This window comes from Cotesia typhae, unplaced genomic scaffold (assembly GCF_013202065.1).
Source record: "Cotesia typhae breed Kobodo isofemale line unplaced genomic scaffold, CoteBio_Ctyphae scaffold_13, whole genome shotgun sequence".
NCBI lineage: Eukaryota > Metazoa > Arthropoda > Insecta > Hymenoptera > Braconidae > Cotesia > Cotesia typhae.
In genome coordinates this window covers 17,336,258-17,356,879 of record NW_027423774.1, presented here as the reverse complement: position 1 = coordinate 17,356,879, position 20,622 = coordinate 17,336,258, and the positions used below count along the sequence as shown (strand labels likewise).

The 20,622-nt window shown below is 28.1% G+C and overlaps 4 protein-coding genes across 20 annotated transcripts in view; 2 read left to right on the top strand and 2 right to left on the bottom strand.

Annotated features, from left to right (window-relative positions):
- The window catches only part of LOC141534225 (uncharacterized), a 138,614-nt gene extending 136,953 nt beyond the window's left edge, over window positions 1-1,661 (bottom strand). For 2 of the 7 annotated variants that reach the window (XR_012480388.1, XM_074253439.1), the window contains exons 1-3: window positions 1,025-1,661; window positions 862-955; window positions 136-196 (exon numbers count right to left, since the gene is read on the bottom strand). Coding sequence is in view for 4 of the 7 variants with exons in the window: in XM_074253439.1 (XP_074109540.1) it covers window positions 136-196; window positions 862-954 (154 nt within the window). In the remaining 3 variants the exon portion in view is untranslated. The remainder of the gene's footprint in view (window positions 1-135; window positions 197-861; window positions 956-1,024) is intronic. The other 5 variants (XM_074253437.1, XM_074253438.1, XM_074253441.1 and 2 more) reach the window with 4 other exon arrangements.
- A 327-nt stretch (window positions 1,662-1,988) lies between these two features.
- Window positions 1,989-6,340, top strand: LOC141534214 (uncharacterized). 9 transcript variants are annotated; one of them, XM_074253420.1, is made up of 6 exons: window positions 1,989-2,496; window positions 2,780-2,884; window positions 2,971-3,258; window positions 3,557-5,532; window positions 5,641-5,899; window positions 5,992-6,158. In XM_074253420.1, the coding sequence occupies exons 1-6, from the start codon at window positions 2,320-2,322 to the stop codon at window positions 6,007-6,009; spliced, it is 2,823 nt and encodes a 940-aa protein (XP_074109521.1). In that variant the 5' UTR covers window positions 1,989-2,319; the 3' UTR covers window positions 6,010-6,158. The 9 variants fall into 9 exon arrangements, 6 of the variants coding, with proteins under 6 accessions (XP_074109521.1, XP_074109519.1, XP_074109520.1 ...); XM_074253418.1 differs by having other exon boundaries at window positions 5,623-5,899; XR_012480387.1 differs by having other exon boundaries at window positions 1,990-2,496; window positions 3,557-5,899; window positions 5,995-6,088; window positions 6,158-6,340.
- Window positions 6,341-6,871: 531 nt separating this feature from the next.
- LOC141534215 (peptide transporter family 1) lies at window positions 6,872-16,147 on the bottom strand. Of its 2 annotated transcripts, XM_074253421.1 has the most exons (10): window positions 16,056-16,147; window positions 15,949-15,980; window positions 12,432-12,510; window positions 12,138-12,366; window positions 11,490-11,764; window positions 11,330-11,412; window positions 10,147-10,563; window positions 9,855-10,068; window positions 8,161-8,738; window positions 6,872-7,212 (listed from the first exon to the last, which is right to left on the bottom strand). In XM_074253421.1, exons 1-10 carry the CDS (start codon window positions 16,078-16,080, stop codon window positions 7,012-7,014), a joined length of 2,133 nt encoding a protein of 710 aa, XP_074109522.1. In that variant the 5' UTR covers window positions 16,081-16,147; the 3' UTR covers window positions 6,872-7,011. The 2 variants fall into 2 exon arrangements, with proteins under 2 accessions (XP_074109522.1, XP_074109523.1); XM_074253422.1 differs by lacking the exons at window positions 15,949-15,980; window positions 16,056-16,147 and adding an exon at window positions 13,523-13,833.
- A 921-nt stretch (window positions 16,148-17,068) lies between these two features.
- Elgi (E3 ubiquitin-protein ligase NRDP1 elgi) lies at window positions 17,069-20,553 on the top strand. Of its 2 annotated transcripts, none has more exons than XM_074253428.1 (5): window positions 17,069-17,350; window positions 17,457-17,525; window positions 17,744-18,025; window positions 18,959-19,546; window positions 20,133-20,553. In XM_074253428.1, exons 3-5 carry the CDS (start codon window positions 17,936-17,938, stop codon window positions 20,400-20,402), a joined length of 948 nt encoding a protein of 315 aa, XP_074109529.1. In that variant the 5' UTR covers window positions 17,069-17,350; window positions 17,457-17,525; window positions 17,744-17,935; the 3' UTR covers window positions 20,403-20,553. The 2 variants fall into 2 exon arrangements, with proteins under 2 accessions (XP_074109529.1, XP_074109528.1); XM_074253427.1 differs by having other exon boundaries at window positions 18,941-19,546.
- The last annotated feature ends 69 nt before the right edge of the window (window positions 20,554-20,622 follow it).

Below are 20,622 nucleotides of genomic sequence, written 5' to 3'. Positions count from 1 at the left end.
ATTGCAGATATGATAATAAATTAGAAAAATAAAGTATTTTACTAAAAAAAATACGGAACTGAAGATGTAGCCTTAAAATGATTATACATAATCGCATATATAATTGAAATACATCTACAAAGTAATATTACTCACCGGTGATGAACTCCGCTACTTTTGTTGAAAATATCAGAAGATCCAAATTCATGAGCAGCATCTTTAAAAATCAATTAGATAAATTAATAATTGTTCTTTTTAAAAAAAAAAAGATACCTGAGATTAATTTTCAGAAATCAGGATGAAATATTGATAAATAAAATACCGAAAAAATATAAATTCCTTTAAAGAACTTTTTTTGACAATAGTTGTATTAAATATGATAAAAATTATAATACTCTCATTACTTTTAATAATTAAAACGAATTAGGAATCACTGATAATTTTTTTCAAACAAACAGGACAGAAATTTTTGACAACAGTCAATCAGTGATCATTCGTTGCTATTGTTTAAAATTTCATTTTTATCTGATTATAAATCCTATCAATCAGCATCAACGAACTTAAATTATGGATATATAATTATTTACTTGTAATTAAATATTTATAAATTTGTAATTATTCTGTTAAAAACTAAAGTTTCATGTTTTAATCGATCCCTATGATTGCAGCTCTTCATTTTGATTATGAACAAAGAAAATTTTCGAAAAAAACGCTCTGCTACGTAAAAGATTTTTTAATTATCTATTTTATGTCAGATTGTTTTTTTTTTAATTCTCATTTGTTTAAAAGAAAAACATAAAACTGCAATTAGCTTTATCATCACGAGTGCAACGTTCTGCGACACGAGAAAAAAATGGGATCGACTGTTAACTCTTCTCTTACCTCTCGCTGTAACACAAAGGTGCTGAACTTGATCGAGCGCCATCTTACGTCAACATTTTTGCCGCCTAAATCTAGCAGCACATCAGCGTTCATCCTAAAAAAATCGTCATCAAATCATGGCCAATTCATCAGTTTAAATAATTTATCAACGTAATATACATACCTAGGTATTATTATTCATAATACCATCAACAATTTTAACCAATAAGGAATCAGGTCCTATTTTCTGGCGAGTTTCAACTATTGACTAACTTCAAATTCTCATATATTTTTATTGCAGTGAGAATTTATTTTTATACAATGTTTTTTTTTTATATTAAAATTTTCTAATAAAAAAAAATTTTTAGATTTTTACTTATTTCAGTGACATTCTGTGTACTAATTTACTTGCTAAATTTCTTTACAAATTTTTCCATACATATAAATAAACTACGTGTCTAAATTTCGATTGAAAAAAAGCGATCAAATTTACTACTGTACACAACAAAAAATTTTATGTTAAAAATTTTTATGTTAATTCTTTAACACTATTTTGTGTTAATTTAACACAATAAATGTTAAATTTACAGATTAAAGTGTTAAATATTTAACACAAAGATTTTTAGCACAAAATTTTTTACTGTTTACATATCTCGGACAAGCAAATTTTAAATCATACTTCCCCTTAATTAAAAATAATTACACTTAATAAAAATTACTTCCTCTTAATAAAAAATAATTACACTTGACATTACTATACTCGGTGTTCCTGTATTTTGTGTTTTAGTTACTTAAAAAAAAAAAAAAAAAATGTCCAATAATTAAACTATTATACCAAAATACGCAGCAGAACATCTAGATGCTTCTCTCTCCCATTCAGTTGTGAATAATATCGCTATGACGCAGTACTTTTCCGTTATATTTTAGCTCTCTCACTGGCCGCAAGCGCTGTAACGCCCGGCAAATTCAAATCTCTTGATTTCCCAGCGCAGTATTTGACTAAAATAAAGACGCGTGCGCATTTATCTCTATACTACCAAAGCTTCAAAAAGTATATGAACACTATACACATTAGATAGACAAAAAGAGAGTGGGGATGTTTACTAAACGTAACCCGAGTCTGATATACGTGGCTGTTTTTTTTTCCCTTGTCAATCGATAAAGTCTGCTGGAATAAAAATAATATCAAGTGTGACAAGCTTAAAACAAGCCATCCAAACAGTTAGTAATTCACAATAATTAAAAATAGATCTGATTAATAACAATAAGTGTATTTAACCGCAGAAAATTGATTAAGATAAAACTTTTTTGGTTGCGATAAATCAAGGTGAGGAAACGCCGTAAATCGTCGTTAAGTTTTGTGCGATTGTAGGCATCCAGTGCGGCCATTACTGCAGTTCCCTATTCATTTCCAAAGAACAACGCAGTTTTACATAATTATTTTATTATTTACCGAGAGGTCAAAATAAAGACAAGAATATGCTTCGCTTGTCAGATAAATTACCAGGTTCTTCCTGGAGAGCCATTATACCGGTATCATTCAACATTTATTCATCAACGAACCCTGACATGGTAACTGTTTATTATTATCCTAAAGACGCAACTGCTGATTCTGTGGGTGATGATAACTTTACGAGTTTCAAAAAACAGTTAGTCGTAAGTTTTTTTTATCTCATCAGACAATAATGAATTTATAATTGTTTATTAAATTTTTTTATGAAAATTAATTTAGCAGATATTTAATGATTTTAATAATTTTTTTAATAAATAAATTACTACATTAAAAAAATGAAAAAAAAAAAAAAAATGGACATTTAGAAATTTTAATAAATTAAGAATGCAATTTTTTAAAAATAATTTTTCAGAACAAATTTTTTTGTTAAATAAAATTAAAAAATGGTCAAGTGACAGCTAACTTAAATATCATATTTTTTTACAGAATTTGAATGTTTTAAAGAATAGTGTTAAATCTATTGACTATATAGACGATGAGGATGATGTCATTCATGTTGATTCTGAGCAAGAATTTATGGAAGCAGTAAAGGTTGGTAATTTTATAGTTTGAATAAAATTTTATATTACTTTGTTCAATTATTATTAATATTATTTGTTGTTATATTTCTATTGTAGTTTGCTAAGGCGTACAAAGAAAAAAATGGCCAGAGTATTTTCTTGCTGATTGATGAAAAGTCTGAGCGAGTAGCTAATTCTGAGAACGCTAAAATATCAACTGACGATGACAAAGCAGAACTGATGGGAGAGGAAAGCAAAGTTGATGTTTCAACATCCCAGCAAAGTGAAATCGTTACGCAGAATGATTTTAAGCCTAGATACAACTGCGTTAACAAAAAATCCAAATTAAATAAACCTGATGATAAATCAGAACCAAATGCTTGCTGTATAAATTATTTAGAACAGGTACACAAAAAGAACAAAATTACACTGCATATCCTCCCATATTATACTCAGTGTAATATGTGGTGAAAAAAAAATTTCAGATGATATCAAATATCATCCAGATTAGACTAAATTATTTTTGTATTATACTCAGTGTAATCTTCGATTTGACCAAGTAATTTTTTTGTTTATACCACCTCAGATTACACTGGATGTGAAAATATAACCTGGATTTATTTAACTTATCGATCTCTCTTTTTTTTTTTTTTTTTTTTTAACTAAATTCATAAAAATAAAACGAATTATTCATTCATTTCAGTTCAAGCAAGAGATTACTGCTGAAGTAACGAAGAATGTTTTAAAAAAATTATCCAGCGCTTTGAATCCGTCAGAAATTGATGCAGAGATAAAAAATGAAGATAGTCATGATAAATTGAATCACGATACTCCGCAACTTTCAAACTCAGATGAAAGTTCATTGGGAAATCATAATTTTTCACCAAAGACCCCACCACTTTCTGATTTTACGAGGCACCAAAAGCCTGTTATTCCGACAAATCCTGCAAACAAATATGACTCTAAAAATGATATGAATGGTAGCAACTGTACCATTGCCAAACCATTAACTTATACTATGGGTTTCCCGATACCACAATTAAGCACCAATTACTTGTCACCGAACAATTTCGTTTATGAATTCATGCAATCTCACCCACAAGTATTCCAAGACACTGAGGAGTATGCTTATTTACCCCGCAGTGAAACATCATATGGCGATGAGTTGCGTAAAGTTAAAAAAGAAGATTTGAAATCCCAGCGTACGGCTGCTATTTCTACTCCTGCTGAAAAGAAGAGTTCCAACGATCAGAAAAAGAAACCCAAAATAACAAATTTAGTTGTGCTTAAACGTGATGACTTGACTCAAGAACAGAAGAGTATTATCGATCAGTTCAAAAAGTTTAAATCCAAGAGACCAAATGTCCTAGAGATGAAGTCGACAATTAAAAAAATCGCAGCCCCTTCTCCAAAGAAATCAAGCTCTTCAAAAATAAAAAATAAATCTAAAATAGAAAAAGAATTGGCGTTGAACGCCAAGATGTTATCCAGTTTGAAGTTAGATAGCGAAGAAGTTCAAAAAACCGGCGGATGCAAAAGAAAGTCTCATTCTACTGATGAAAATCGTCCTGATAAATCTTACAGCTGCGACGATTCTTTGAATTCACCAATTCAAAGTCCCCCAGACGCAATGACATTCGAAACATATGAGAAGCTGATGAGAAAAAAATGTGACCGAGAGAGGCAATTTAGAGTAAATTTTTTAAAGAACATGAGGATTTTCCCAAACTCGTCAGTGATTCCAGTTAAAGATGAAGCAAAAGACGCTAAAGATAATGTTAAAGAGACCTGGTCTCAAGACACTAATCAATCTGACGGCGAAGTCAATGACAAAATAGTACTTGATCAAGATGAACAATCTACCAGTGATGATATCAGTACACTTTCAGAAACAAGTAGTCTGTCTGGAATAAGCGAGAATAATTTCGAGCTTGTTTATTACGATGAAGAAACTAATAACGTTGATGTTAAAGCCAAGAAGCGTGGTTCATCGAGCTTAGATACCAAAGAAAATTCGGGTACAAAAAATACGTATGCAGATTCAGTTAAAAAAGATGCTGGTTCTGTAAAAAATAAGCCGACTAAAACTGAAGAAAAGTCAAAAAAATCTGAAGATCCGAAGAAAGAAGTGCGTTTTGACGTAGTGGTTGAAGACATCGGGCCTGAAAATGAGTCTGAGGAATTGATTCCGGAATTAACCAAACGTCCAGGTGGTGATTATTCATATGTACGTGAAACTTTACCCAAAGCTAAAGAAGCTGTTGCAGAGACATCGGAAGCTACCGAAAAAAATACCAAGAAAGAATCAGACTGTAACAAGCAACAAAGTAAGCCTACATCAAATCCTATTAGAGACCCCCGTACTTATTGGAATACTTGTTACAAACCAAAATCTCACATAGATATCAAAACTTTTACAGATAAAAAGAGCCAACACAACAATCTAAGTTACTCGACGACTGTTCCAAACGTATCTTCAAGCTGTTTTGTGGTTCATCCATCAGCCCCGAAATCGCCAAAGACTGAAAAAAAATTGAGGGAATTGGAAAAAAGTAAGAAACAGACTAAGAAAGAATTAAAGGAAGCTGAAAAAAAATTATGGGCGTACCATGAAAAGTCAACCAGCAAAGCTCCTCAAGATGAATATACCCCTAGTAACTTTAGCAATCCAATGCCATCGTGCGTACCTTTATATCCAACTTACAGTACAAGTGCTTCTTGTAACTACCATAACGATCCTAAGCATAACCCTGATCCTTTTTCATATAGATATTTGCACTCTCGCAGACACAGCAATCCGACTAGAATGCCTCCTATGTATGCACCACCACCAAATTTATATCAGCCACATTTCTCTCCACAAGGCTTCGATCCTTACGTACCAATGGCTTCAACTCTGGAAAATATTGCACAATTTGCATTTCAATCTATCTCAGCCAACGGTTTTGATCCCCTGAAGTCGTTCCACGAGAATGTTGCTTCCAAAGCTGGTGATCAGGCTTACGCTCATACTCGTAAAGCCGTTGATAATTACTTTAGCAAGCAGGTAAATTGTGTCTTCACATCATTAAATATTTAACACATGTTATTTTTGGATTTTATCTAAAATAATGGTTTTTTTTTTTTTTTTTTTTAAAGCAGAATGAGAAACGTTGAATCCTGGAAATCATCGACTCGTGGATCTTCCATCTTCACGTCCTTTTTATTTTATTTTTTTCTTATTACTACTATATATTATAATAAATTACAAATATATATATATATATATATATATATATATATATATATATATATATATATATATATATAATCTATTCAAAAGTACCATTCATAAAACTATTTAAAGTAGTATGATACTTTTAAACAGTATTTATCGAAAAATATTAGTTTTTATTATTGAATATTATCGAGATTAACTATAAAAATTATTATATAAATTATGTCATTTGTGTATGAGTTTCTTTTGAAATAAAGAATTAAGAATTTATCTAATCATATCACTCAATTTTTTTACAGTATAAATAGAAGTACCATTTATCGTCACTGAAATACTAAAACTATTTTTTTTTTTCACTGCAGATTACACTGAGTATAGTATGAGAGGATATGCAGTGTAATTTTGTTTTTTTCGTGTAGAGTAAATCTTTTCTTCTCGGCTAATTTTACTATTTATAATAATTAAAATTTGATAATTATAATTTATAGTCTGGGTTCTAGACTTTTTAAGTATAATTTTTTCCTGTCCCATATTACCCTTCTTTACCCGATCGTTAACAATTTTCTTTTCAGTTCTGTTGATCACTATTATAAATCAGAAAATTGTATCAGTTTTTGTTTTTTTTTTTTAATTATCTTTTCATTTATACTTTCTCTAGTTTTTTTTGTTTAAATGAAAAATATTTACTTAATTAAATACAAAAAAAATCTTTTTCAACAATGATCAAAAGAAACAAATTTATATTAATTTTTTTAGAATAACACAAAACGAAATGCAAACATTATTCCACATTTTCATAAATAATTTCAATAAAGCGTTTTATTATACAACAAAAAATATCAAAATGTCTTGATAAATATTTACAATTATTTTTTAGCCTTAAAATTAACCATTCATTATACAACTAACAACACTCTTACAGGCTAATGCAAAAGAAAATGTTATTCATCATTTTTGGTGAAGGACGGATTGCTTTCCCCGTAGTCTTTAAGTCTTGTGCCGTTTCTTGCGTCTGCAACGTCATCATAATGATCGCTATCATCATTATCATTAACGATAACATATCTATAAAACTTAGCCATGACTCCAAAAATGACCATGTCGACAAGCATAAGTCCAGCAAAAAGGAAGAACTCGTTAGCCTGGTAAAAGAACCATCAATTAGAAGATTAATTAAAACTGGCAATCTTGCAGTCACTATGTGGCTGCTGTGACTTGTGAACTATAAATAAATTATATTGTGCTTTATTAAATAATGACTTTTGTTAAATTGCAGTGTACTTTTTTAACTATTGACATTTTTAAAGATATAAGCTCATCCCGATGTTACACTCATCAAGAGCTTTCATTTGAGTACCCACATGCATTTTGAAATATTTTTCATATATACATATATATAATATATATAAATATATGAAAAATTGATGTAGGTACTCAAATTGAAGGTCTCGATGAGTATAATGTCGGGGTGAGCTTATATCGTTAAAAATCTCAAAAGTTCACAAGATATTTGTTAAAATGCCCTGTACTTTCTTAAATATTGACGTTTTTAAAGTTATAAACTCATCCCGATATTATACTCATCAAGAGCTTTCATTTGAGTACCCACATGCATTTTGATATATTTTTGATATATTTTTGATAAATTCATATATATAAATATATAAAATATATGAAAAATTGATGTGGGTACTCAAATGAAAGGTCTCGATGAGTGTAACATCGGGATGAGCTTATATCTTTAAAAATGTCAATATTTCACAAGATACAAGGTCATTTCTTAGCTGTGGATCTACGGATAGAGTTTTTTTGAATGCAGCCTAAATACTTATCATCATAAATTAATTATTGGTGAGAATTATATGAAACTATGAAAAGGCACAACTCCAGGTCAAGACTTTTCCAACGATACCAAATTTAACCGTAAAAACCCATTTTATCATATAATTATTCTGGCCACAAAATTTTGCTTATTCTTATAATAATATAGATAAATATCAAGTAAGTACAAAGTATCAATATTAAAAATAAATATTAGGCCAGAGACGGAATTAAATTATTATCTTTTGTAATTCCCCGAGTAAACTCACCTGCCTATCAAAGATCTTAGCTTCGGCGATTATGACCACTATGAGATTACCAAATGCAACAGTGAAGAGCCAGCCGGCTTGCAGGAGCGACTTCATGCTGATTGGAGCCTGAGTAAATGCAAATTCAAGACCCGTCACTGAGAACATTACTTCGCCCATCGTTATAATTATGTATTGAGGAATCAGCCAGAGTATGTGCATGGAATTTGGCGTGGTAACTGTTACCATATCCGCTTGGTTTAAATCTTTAGACGCGTAAGTTTGGACAGTGTAAACACCTCCCATTTTTAACTTGATTTCTTTTTCAACACCGTTTACTTTAACTTTGTAGGTTCCAGGATCTAGTTCGACGAACAGCGAGTGTTCTACTCCTTTAGCTGCTTTTGATTCGTATTTTTTGTTATCTTTGCTATCAAGTACTTCTATAAGAGCTGGAGTATCTAGCGCATTGTGGGTAAGTACTCTTATTGCTGGATTTCCTACATCAGTTTTATTTACATGGTCTTCGAACTCGTAGGGACTAGATTCAGGAATTAGAACGAAAGACGTCGCTTTTTTTTCAGTTACATTGAATGACCCTATTATAAAAATTAAGATATTTATAATTTCACATAAAAAATTACATTATATAATCTAATGTAGCGCTTAATATAAAAAACTAGAAAAATGACAGTTTCAAATTATAATTTTTACAGATTTTGTAAAAATTTCATTGTAAAATTTAATTATTACATTGAAAACTTTAAAAATTAACGTTCAAAGTTTGAATCATGAAAATTAGCAACCTTGCAGTCACTATGTGACTGCTGTGACTTGTGAGCTATAAATAAATAAAATTTTGCTTTATTAAATAATGACTTTTGTTCAATTGCACTGTATTTTCTTAACTATTGACGTTTTTTAAGATATAAGCTCATCCCGATGTTACACTCATCAAGAGTTCTCATTTGAGGACCCACATGCATTTTGAAATATTTTTCATATATATATATATATATATATATATATATATATATATATATATATATATATATATATATATATATATATATATATATATATATATATATTTGTATAAATATATGAAAAATTGATGTGGGTACTCAAATGAAAGGTCTTGATGAGTGTAACATCGGGATGAGCTTATATCTTTAAAAATGTCAATAGTTCACTAGATACAAGGTCATTTCTTAATTATGTATCTCTGCTGCCCAATTTTAAATCACAGTAACTGCGAAATTTTTATACCTGATTTTTTTTAGTACTGTTGTATTTCTTATAACTTTTAGACCTTCATTTCAAGTGTTTTTTCTTGAAAATATTTATATTGAGGTATTTTCTACTCATAAATCAAATTTTCTATCGATTTGGCGCGCAAATTTTTTTTTAATAAGAAAAATTTTTTTAAATTTCAAAATTGTCAATTACTGTGTTTTGAAATTTTAAACAATTTAATTTCTTAGCTGAAGAAATAAAAATTGTTCGCTCAGTGACTTTCGTGTTGAAAAAAAGTTTCCTAGATTTAGGTAAAAACAATTTTTGAATTTCTCTATTTAAAATTGTTCTTTTTCATAAAAAATTTTTTCTCTGAGTCTAAATTTAAAACCACACTTATTACTATTTATAATGTAATTTTTACATTTTTTTTTCGCGTGTTTAAAAGAAAACATTTGATTGAAATGAAATGTACCTACCATAATTAATTTCGGTAATACCACATTTTGAAAAATTAATCTCGTACTTGATAGATTTATCACCGACTGCATTTATGTTTGTATCTTGCCACATTGCAAAAGGAGATATGTCAAATGACTGGTTATTATTTAATTTAATACCTACATCACAATTGTTTGGGTTGAATAGTCTTAATTGCGCCAACCCATTGGACGGCAATACTGGATATGTTTTCTGTAGAAAACATTTTTTATTTAATTAATAAATTTTACTGAGTTTATATTATAGATTTTAAATATAAATATTACATACCTCGAGCTGTAGTTCTACAAGCCCGGAAACAATGAACGCAAGACCGGCAAGAAACCCGCCAGTTGCCATTTTTTTAAGCGGTGTATTTATAATCTTTATTTTAGCCAGCACTGGATAAATGCAAGTCTCGAAAATGGGGATAAATATAACGATAAAAAGTGGATTGACAACTTGCATTTGGTCAGCTTTTAGGACAAAACTTCCTATCTGACCGTCCATCCTTGTGGCTTGGAATGTCCAACGCGATCCTTGTTGATCGAAAAGTGCCCAAAAGAACGGCAATGGAATGAATAGTGTTAGAACTCGGAATGTTGATTTTATGTCAGATATTAATTTTGAATCGTATTTATCATCAGCATGATCCAGCCAATGATCACGGGAAATTTTTCTTGTTGTTGTTTTTTTATAAATTGCATGCTACAAATTAATAAATATTTAAATAACTATTCGGTTTAAAAATTAATTATATTACACTTAGAGAAAAAATTATTTTTAAGAAAAACTAGCACTCTTTTTAAAAAAAACTTTAATTGTTGGAAGTTTTCAACATTTTCCGTTATCAGCTGAAGAAATCACATTTTTCTTATATTTTTTTTTGATAAATAAATTTTTTTTTTTCATATAGAAAAAAATAATTTGAAATAAAGTCAACAAGTTATTCATTAAAGCCTTAATTTTTTTTATTTTGATATATTTAATCGATTTTTTTAGTGTGATGAATTAGACTACGACAAGAAAAATAATTTTTTGTCATCAAAAACTTGAAGTCTTGAATGAAATATTTGTTGATTTTCTTTTAAATTATTTTTTTTTATGGACACAAAAAAAATTACTTCAATCAAGTCAATAATTTTGAAGAACTTCATCTTCTCAATTCGAGTAGAAAAATTCCTAATCTAATTAATTTTTCTTGGTTTAAGTAAATTTGATTTAATTCAAGACAATGAAACTTTTCAAAATTATTTTCTCGGCTCAAGAATTTTCTTCACAATTCAAAGTAATTTTTTATATATTAAAAAAAAAAAACTTGATTGTGTAAAAAAAAAAAAATATTATGAAAAAAATTTGATTTAATCAGCTGGAAAAAAAAGGTGATGAAAATTTCCAACAATATGAATTCTTTTAGCAAGAATGCTTTTTTTCTAAAAAATAATTTTTTTTTTAGTGTAATTTTTCAATTTACCGATATGCATTTGGTGACATTTAAAAAAACATTTCCTTCTGGTTTTTTCATCTTGTACATCGATTTACCAAACAAAAAAATAACTAAAAAATAAATCAACCATTTAGTGATAATGTTACGTGACAAAATATTTAAATGAATGAATTTTCAAAAAAATTACCAATTGACGTTGTCATCAAAATAGCTGGAACAAGAAATGCAACAGAATAACAAGTCTGTTCTCCAAAACATTTTATACCATGACGTAACTCCGGAGTAAGAAATGTGGAGATCAACGAACCTAAATTAATAGCAAAGTAAAATACCGAAAAGAACATCGCTAAATATTTTTCCTGCTGTGGAAGAATAAATTGATCGCCTCCAAAAGCTGCAACGCATGGTTTAATTCCCCCGGATCCTAAAGCGATCAGAAGTAATCCAAGAATTGAAAACTCTCTGCAAATAATTTATTTCATAAGTGCGACGCAATTAACGCATAAAAGAGCATTGAAAAAATAACTTTAAACTTTAAATAGCCCACAACTAATCACAATTAAATGACGTCTGTTTCGTTAAATTTATTTTCATTGACATTAACAGCACTCATATAATTTAATCAAGAGGAGTGATATAATTTATTGATATTTAAAAATTTTAATTATTTTATAATATTTCAAAAATTCTTATCGCATAATCTCCAATTAAATTATTTATAATTGAAAAAATAAAAAAGAAAACTTAAGTTATATAATGATAATGAATTGCAATTAGGTAAGTGAAATCTCCGAATCTGGCGCATGTCCTTCAAGTAAAACACAATCCTTATTACCTGATAGGCAGACCAAACGTCGGAGCTGCACTTGCTGCTAGTAAAAGTTGTCCGATTGCATAAACAATACTCAGATAAAGAATGGTCCTGAACTTGCCGAGCAATGAATCTGCGAGTATCGCTCCGATCAATGGAAAGAAATATACAAACATAGTGAAGGTATGGTAAATAACTGTTGCCGTGTCATCGCTATAACTTAATTTTGATGTCAAGTACAGCGATAGAATTGCTGTTAAAAATAAAATTTATTAATATTAATCAAGAAGATACTTTGTTTGAGCTTGAAGTACATACTTCGCATTCCATAGTAAGAAAATCTTTCGCAGAATTCATTGCTGACGATAAAAAATACCGACTTTGGATATTTTAGTTTCTGAAATTATTAATTATAATTATTTACTTTATAATCAATTAATATCTTTAATTATATAAATAATTTTTATCTATTTTTTAAATTAATTTTACTCAGTTGACAATTAAGATTAAATATAATTACAGTGATATCGACGGTCATTTATTAATTAAATATCAATAATAATAAAAATTAACTTTGATCTATAACATTAATGTCTTTAATGGAGATAAATACTAATTATGATTATTAATTAATACAGTTGATCGATACTTATTTCTTGGAAATTTTATTTATTTAATTAACTGATTAAAAGTATGATTTTGATTTAAAATAATAAATAATAAAATAAAAGGGGGAAATTATTGTTATTTGGGTTAATTTTTTTTAGTCAGTATTGATTAAGAGAAAATATACTTGACAGTACTTCTTAAAACAATTCAATATGCAGTCAGCATTTGAACACGGATTCATTCCTTTTCCTGTCAAGTACTTGACCCCATACCCAGAACAAATAGATATTTATATAACTATATATGTATACACTCTTCAGACGGAGTTCATTTGCTATATAAATAAAAAAACAATTAGGAAAAGGAAATATTTAATACTTTTATAGCGCAATTAAATTACAATAATAACAATATTTTAAATCGACTTTTTTTTATCTAATATTAATCCTATTGTTTACACAAATGAGTTTGCTGCTTAATTTACGAATCAAATAAGCATTATAAAATATAATAAGAATTTGATAAAAATAATTGTCTTTACGACTTTGACAATGTTTAATTTAATGAAAAAATAGTTATTCTTCAATGGGTGTTGACACAATTGTATTTTACAACCCAAATAACTTTTTACACAATAAATTATGAATTATTGCCGAGTTATTTTTTTAAAATGCAATAATTTTTTTATTAGTAAAAAAATTTTCAATTTTAATTTTTTATAAATAATCAATTATTTATTTTTTTGAAGTGTAATTTTTATTAATTAAATTTTTAATCAGCATCAATGAAAAAAAAATTACCTTGGTTTGTTTTTCTTCATTAGAATTCATGATAGTTTTACAAGCGTCAAGTATAACTTAATTTAAATTCAAAATTCCTAGTAACTTTCACTTATAACAAATAATCAATTGAAATAATACTTGATACCATTAATGGGTGGACAATTTGCAAAGTTAAGTTGTTAAATAACTCAATAAATAAATTTTATTTCATCGTTAAGTGATTGACTTTTAATTGATTTCTGTGACGGATCAAAGGCGGCTTGAAAGTATAACGAATTAACTTAACGACAAGTAGCACATCGTTGTGAGTACAATGACGGTAAAAACCCGACTGTTGAGTTTAATTCCCATTTAAAAGATTGTAACCGATGTGAGCTATACAAGTGAGAAGAAACTTAGCTGAGTTTTCAGCATGCCGAAGGCCAATACAATCCAAGAAGCCGTCGTGGGGACATTGATATGATCAACTGTCATCTAGACAGCATCTCTACTACAGTTTTTTTAAATTTAAACTACAGTATGGTCATAAATTGTCCAGTCAATACTTTTACTACTAATTATTATTATTATTATTTGGTTCAATTGTATCTTGATATGAGAGAAAGTTTAAATAGATCTCAGATACTCTGATATAATTTATCGATAAAATTCCGTCATCGATACACGCTAGTTTTGCGATATATGCTGCTAAGCGTCAATGAAGCGTAAAAAATTCATCGAAAATAATTATGCTGCGGTAATATTTTTTACAAGAGGGCAATGATCTGTAAGAAAAAATTTTCAAAATTATCTTATATATTTTTAGATCGCGTTCAAATTTTTTTTCACTGTTTTCTTATTTCAGTCAATTTTACAGTCAAGCTTGCAGTTATAAATTTGAATATAAATATTTATTTAGAATTTATGTCGGTAAATTTATAATTAACATTTATTACAGATTGAACTCAAATAAAAATATTTATAAATCGAGTTTACAAAAAAAAAACCACGACCGTTTTTTATGAGTGAAAAAATTTCTTATCTTTATTTTACAAATAAAAAACTAATACCTGATAAATTAATTTTTTATTACTTTCATCCAACAATAAATTCGTTTCCATGATAAACAATTTTAAGCTTTTATCTTGAAGTAAAACGTTTACACAATTAATTCAATTCTCATTTTATTAATTACAAACTTTACTGTAATTGTAATTAATTTTTATATAACAAAAATCCCAAATTATTGTAGTTGTGAATTCAAAGTTATTTTTTTTTTATGTTAAGTTAAACGAAAAATTAATATAAGTATTGTGCTAAAGTGTGGTAACTAGATAATTACTGAAACTTTTCTGGAATAACCCGCAGTTGTTCTAGTTGTCCTTCTCTTTTCCTGTATATTTATATTTGCAATCGCTAACTTAACTCTTTTGCACAACGTAATAATTTTAATCTATGTTTCGCGTTTTTATCGGTAGTTATTAACTAATACTTTAAACTAAACTATCATACTTTTTTTTTTTTTTTCAGTGACACATTGAAGACAAAAATTAACTTAAATCAAGAAAAAAAAATCATGAACCAAGAAAATCATTTTGAAGAATTTCTCTGTTTCGAATCAAGACGACAAATTTTTGAAAAACATAAAATTTACTTAATCTACACCGAAAAAAAAAATTTACTTGAATTAAATAAATAATTTTGAAGAATTTCATCTTCTTTTACTAAATTTTACTTAAACCAAGAATTTTTTTCTTGATTCAAAACAATGAAACTTCAAAATTATTTTTTTCGTTCAAGAATTTTTCTCTTGATTCAAGTTAATTTTTTTTTTTTTTTCAGTGTATGAAAAATATTTTATTTAAAAATTTTTCTACTACGAAAAAGTTCTACAAAATAATTTTTTTTGATTCAAGTTAATTTTTTTTTCTGTGTACTTGAAATATTATCTGATTAAAATTTGATGGAATTTTACGTCACATTTTTCCCGTTCTATAGCTGCTTAATTATTTTTTAATTTTCTGTAAGTAATGACACCAATGATATAGATGTTAACAATCAATCAAACTGTTAAGCTATTTAATCGTGTCTACATGTTAATAAATAGTGACAATTTGTTTCAATATACGAATTATAGAACGTAATAAAAGATGAAAAAAAAATTATTAAGTAGTTAAGCATTTGTGTACATCTAATAGATTTATAAATCAAAGGAAGGCCTGAAGGCCACTTATAAATAATTATCAGATGTGTAACGTGCGAAAAAAAAAATGCTGTTACTTAAAATTTTTATGAATTCAGGGAATTTATTTTTATTACTTTAAACTTTGTACCTGATAATTGGTTACAGTAATAATTATTTAAGATTGAAATTCCGAGATTATAATAATAATTAAGTTGTGAAATAAATTTAACAAGTTACTTATTATAATTAAAAAAATTCAGCGTAAATAAAAGTAATTTACCTTTTCATTTTCATCTTTGTCGTCTTCGTTGTCTGAAAATAAAAAATTCATTTTAATAAACAAAACAATTACTACTCCAAGAAATGACATTTATTACTGTACTGTACCGCGTGTTTCTAAGCCTCTGCTCATAATTCTCACTGTTAAATCGCCACAGAATCGTTTTGTTCAACAGTTACCGATATACTGCGTAATAAAGCCATTGATACTACAGAATGAATAACTTTAAAAATGTGTCGCGGCTTATCTTAAAAAACATTTCATCGATTTACTAAATCAATCATTTCACTTATCATTTCTGATAATCTTTAAATTGCAATTGTTAAATTTTATATTAAGTAAACTAATTTTATGTCATTTATAACATAATGAATTTTATGTCAGAATGAATAAAAAAAAAAATACTAGGATTGTATACAAAAAAAAAAAACTATAAAATCTTCTAAAAATAAAACCACTGCAACAGAAAATTTCACAATTGGCGTAACGGAATAAGACTTAATTTCAAGACTACACACATAATGTGGTACTCAAATTGAAGCTTATTTGAAAAACTTTCAGTTACAAATTTACAGAGATTCAATACGTTATTCCCTTCAAAAGTTATTCGAGTTAGAAAGTGGAGAAATGTAAATTTTTGAAATTTTGAAAATTTTGAAATCCTGACATTTTTAAATTACTCGACCGATTAAGCTCATCTTCGAACTTGATTTCGTTATCCCTTCTTTCTAGTTATATAATGACATTAAAGTTAGCTGTCACTTGACAATTTTTTAATTTTCTTTAACAAAAAAATTTGTTTTAAAAAATTATTTTTAAAAAATTGCATTTTTAATTTATTAAAATATCTACAAGTCCATTTTTTTAATAATTTCTTTCGCTATAATTTATTTGTAAATTTGTAAATTTATCAAAATAAAACAATTTTGAAGTGACAGCTAAATTTAATGTCATAGTTAAAGATCACTTATTAAAAAAAAAAATTAAATAGTCAATGTCTAATTTACCATAAAATTTAAATTTCGCGGTTATTTTTGAATCGTCTACAGTGCGCTCTGGTGGTGCAAATTAGAACTACATGCTTGAGAAAAAGGTAATTCGGCACGATTCGGGATTATTGTGATACAGTGATCTTTGTCTAACACTTGACTTTTTTTTTTAATATTACTTATTTTATTTTTTGCTTCCAAAAGTGACACAAGTGCAGCTCCGAAGCTTGTTTCCAATTACCGATCAGTTTAATTATCAGTATTGAGGATATTTCTTCAAACTATAGCAAATAATAAAATCCAAAAAGTTCTACTGTACAAATGATAAAAATCTCAAGACAAAACAAAACAATAAAATCATAACAAATCTTGAAATATATGAAATATTTAAATATTTAAATGTACATGTAAAAGTAAGTTAAATAACCAAGTGGTGGTTGTTAGATTTAAAACAAGTCATACGAGCACCAAATTTGGAGAAAGTCTAGTTCTTATTTCACATTTTTGTATGTCTTTCAGTTCCAGGTCATTCCAAGTAGCAGGCTGGCTTGGTGTCCAAGGGTCCTTTGGTGGGAGAACGACGTCCAAGTAAGTCCAAGTAAAAAAAAAATTATTTCACATTTACCGGTACTTTGTCTCATGTCAAGTCTAAAAAGTTTAACTCGAGCTCGAGCGAGTTGTATTATATTGGAACTGATCAAATTTTATTCTTTTAATTGTATTGCACGAACAATTCTTTATCACTAACAGTTTATTTATCATTAAATTGAGAACAGCAAAAATAATAAATTATTTTTTTTTTGCAGATAAAGTATTAAAAAAAATCTTTAAAATTAACGATGAATGAAGATTCAGCGAATATGAGGGCTTTACATATTAAAGGCATTGGATTTTGCTGAAACGTGTAGAGCTAACCTCGAATAACATTATCTTGAGAAGATTTATTTATTTTCTGTAATTCCAACCGGACGTTTCGTTAAAAGTTGATCTTAAGGAAAATGGGATTTGACGTTAATAGATTCCAAGGAGAAGTTGATGAAGAATTAATTTGTCCAATATGTTCCTGTGTACTTGAAGATCCTGTTCAGGTAAATTTTTTTTTTACTTGGCTTTCATATTTGCATTTTTTTTTTATTTTCGTTAACTTTTTTATCATCAAAGTAAATGAAAATTAAATTAACTTACATCTAAAAATTTTTATAATTTTTTTTATTGAAGAAAAATTATTAAAAATTAAAAAAAAATTGACATGTAGAAAATTTGAAAAACTGTAAGTGCAATTTTAAAAAAACATTTTTTATTTCTAATTTAATAAATTAAGCACTTAATAACTTTATTATTATTATTCAACAGTATTTTTAAGATCGGTGATTTTACTTATTAAAGAGCATTTATTATTGTAAGCCAACTTTCCGGATCCAAATGATGGTAGACTAATTCAATTTTCATTTATTAACTATTTTCACTACACTATTGTCAGTATAAACACTCATACCATTCTCGGCTAAATATATATATAATAATTAAAAATTTTTAACGACAATTTTAGTTAGGATTATGTAAAGATGTTATTTTTTATTATTATTCAAAGTAAAATATACAATCATTAAATATGAAATTATTGTGATAATAATTTTATGAGATTAAATAATCTTAATGGCAGTTCAATTTTATTATTCAAGAGCCAGTAGATTTGGAGTTCTAAATCGTAAGAATTAAAAATAAATATATGCTGAGTGAACAGTCGGGTAAATGAAGTGGGTTTATAAATAACTGACATAATTCAAATTTTCTTGTAATTAGATGCAGAAAATATCTTGATACAATTTTTCTAAAAAAAATATTCAATATTTACTCTTAAAAATTATAAAAATTTAGTATGACAAAATTTTCAATGAAATAACTGAAAAATAAATTTTTAATTCATTAAAATAATGATATGTATTTAAATGTCCGTAAATATAAACAAATAAATAAGATATGCAGTATCTGAAGAGCGTTAGGTGAGTGATGTGTTGCAGGCAGCAGTATGTGAGCATGCATTTTGTCGTGTCTGCATAAACGAGTGGATAGGAAGGCAACCAACGTGTCCGCTGGATAGGACACCAATAACACCAGCGCAGCTGAGACCAGTGCCACGAATTCTGAGGAACCTCTTGGCGCGATTGTGTATCAATTGCGACAACATGGTGTACGGATGTCAGGCAGTAATAAAGCTGGACAGTTTAGTGACACATCTTGAAGAATGCGAGTTCAACCCCAAGAGACCTGTACCTTGCGAGCAGGGTTGTAGCCTAATTGTGCCTAAAGACGAGCTGAAGAATCATAACTGCGTGCGTGAGCTGCGCAGCCTAATTCAATCCCAGCATCAGAAACTCAGCGACATGAAGCGCGAGTTGAGTGAGCAGCAATTTCAGATGAACGAGCAGAGACGTGAGATAAATTTACTTAAGGATTTTATGCGAGCTATGAGAGTTTCTAATCCAGCTATGCGAGCTATTGCCGACCAAATGGAGCGCGATGAAGTTGTCAAATGGTCTGCTACTCTTCCACGTGCTCGGGTTACTAGATGGGGTGGTATGATATCTACTCCAGATGAACTTTTACAGGTAATTATTTTTAAAAAATCATTTTTATGGCGATTTGTTATAGAAATTTTTTTTTTAATCGAGTATCTGAGTTTTATTTTTTAGCATTTGAATTTTTGTGAGTGTCTCTGTTTTACTTTGATTTTTTTGAACGTCAATGGGTGTCTAAGTATTAGGTAAAAGACCCCTTTAGTGGCACTTTAATTGATTTTGCTATTTATTTAATCAATTTAATCATTAATTTCTATTATGAATATTTTATTTCTAATTTTTAAGACCTCTAGATTACAGATATGTTCAATTTTAATTTCAAGGAAAGTATCTCCTGTGGTGAAAAAAAAATTTCAGATAATATCAAATATAATCAAGATTATACTAAATTGTTTTTGTATTATACTCAGTAGAATTTCAGATTATATAATTTTTTCAAAAATTGTGATATTAAACTTTTTTAATTTATAAATTTTTTTGAAAATTTGTAAAATTTGTGATGATTAATTTTTTTTTTAATTGTTCATTCTTTTTTATAGTGTCATTAATAGGGTCTGTTACCTTATCTAAATTAAAATTTTTGAATTATTATTAATTAATAAATAATTATTTGCAGACAATGATCAAAAGAACGTTGTCAGAGTACAACTGTCCGCCACATGTAATTGACGAGCTGATGGAAAATTGTCACGAACGAAAGTGGCCACCAGGCTTGAGCTCGTTGGAGACGCGACAAAACTCCAGACGTCAGTACGAGAATTATGTCTGCAAGCGGGTGCCGGGTAAACAAGCCGTACTAGTACTTTATTGTGACAACACGCACATGCCAGAGGATATGATGGTTGAGCCAGGATTAGTTATGATTTTTGCTCACGGCATCGAGTGAAAATTAATTAATTTAATAGTTAATATCAACAAAGACATTTTTCAAAGTGAATTAAAAAAAAAAATTTAATATAAGAGTCATTATCATAAGGCAACTGTAAATTGTTTGATTACACAAAGCGATATTTTATAATCATTCAATTTAGTTTTTTAACTTATTATTTAGTAATAATCTCGTACTATCGGCAGTTAATTAAACCATTTATATTTTTGAGTACTTT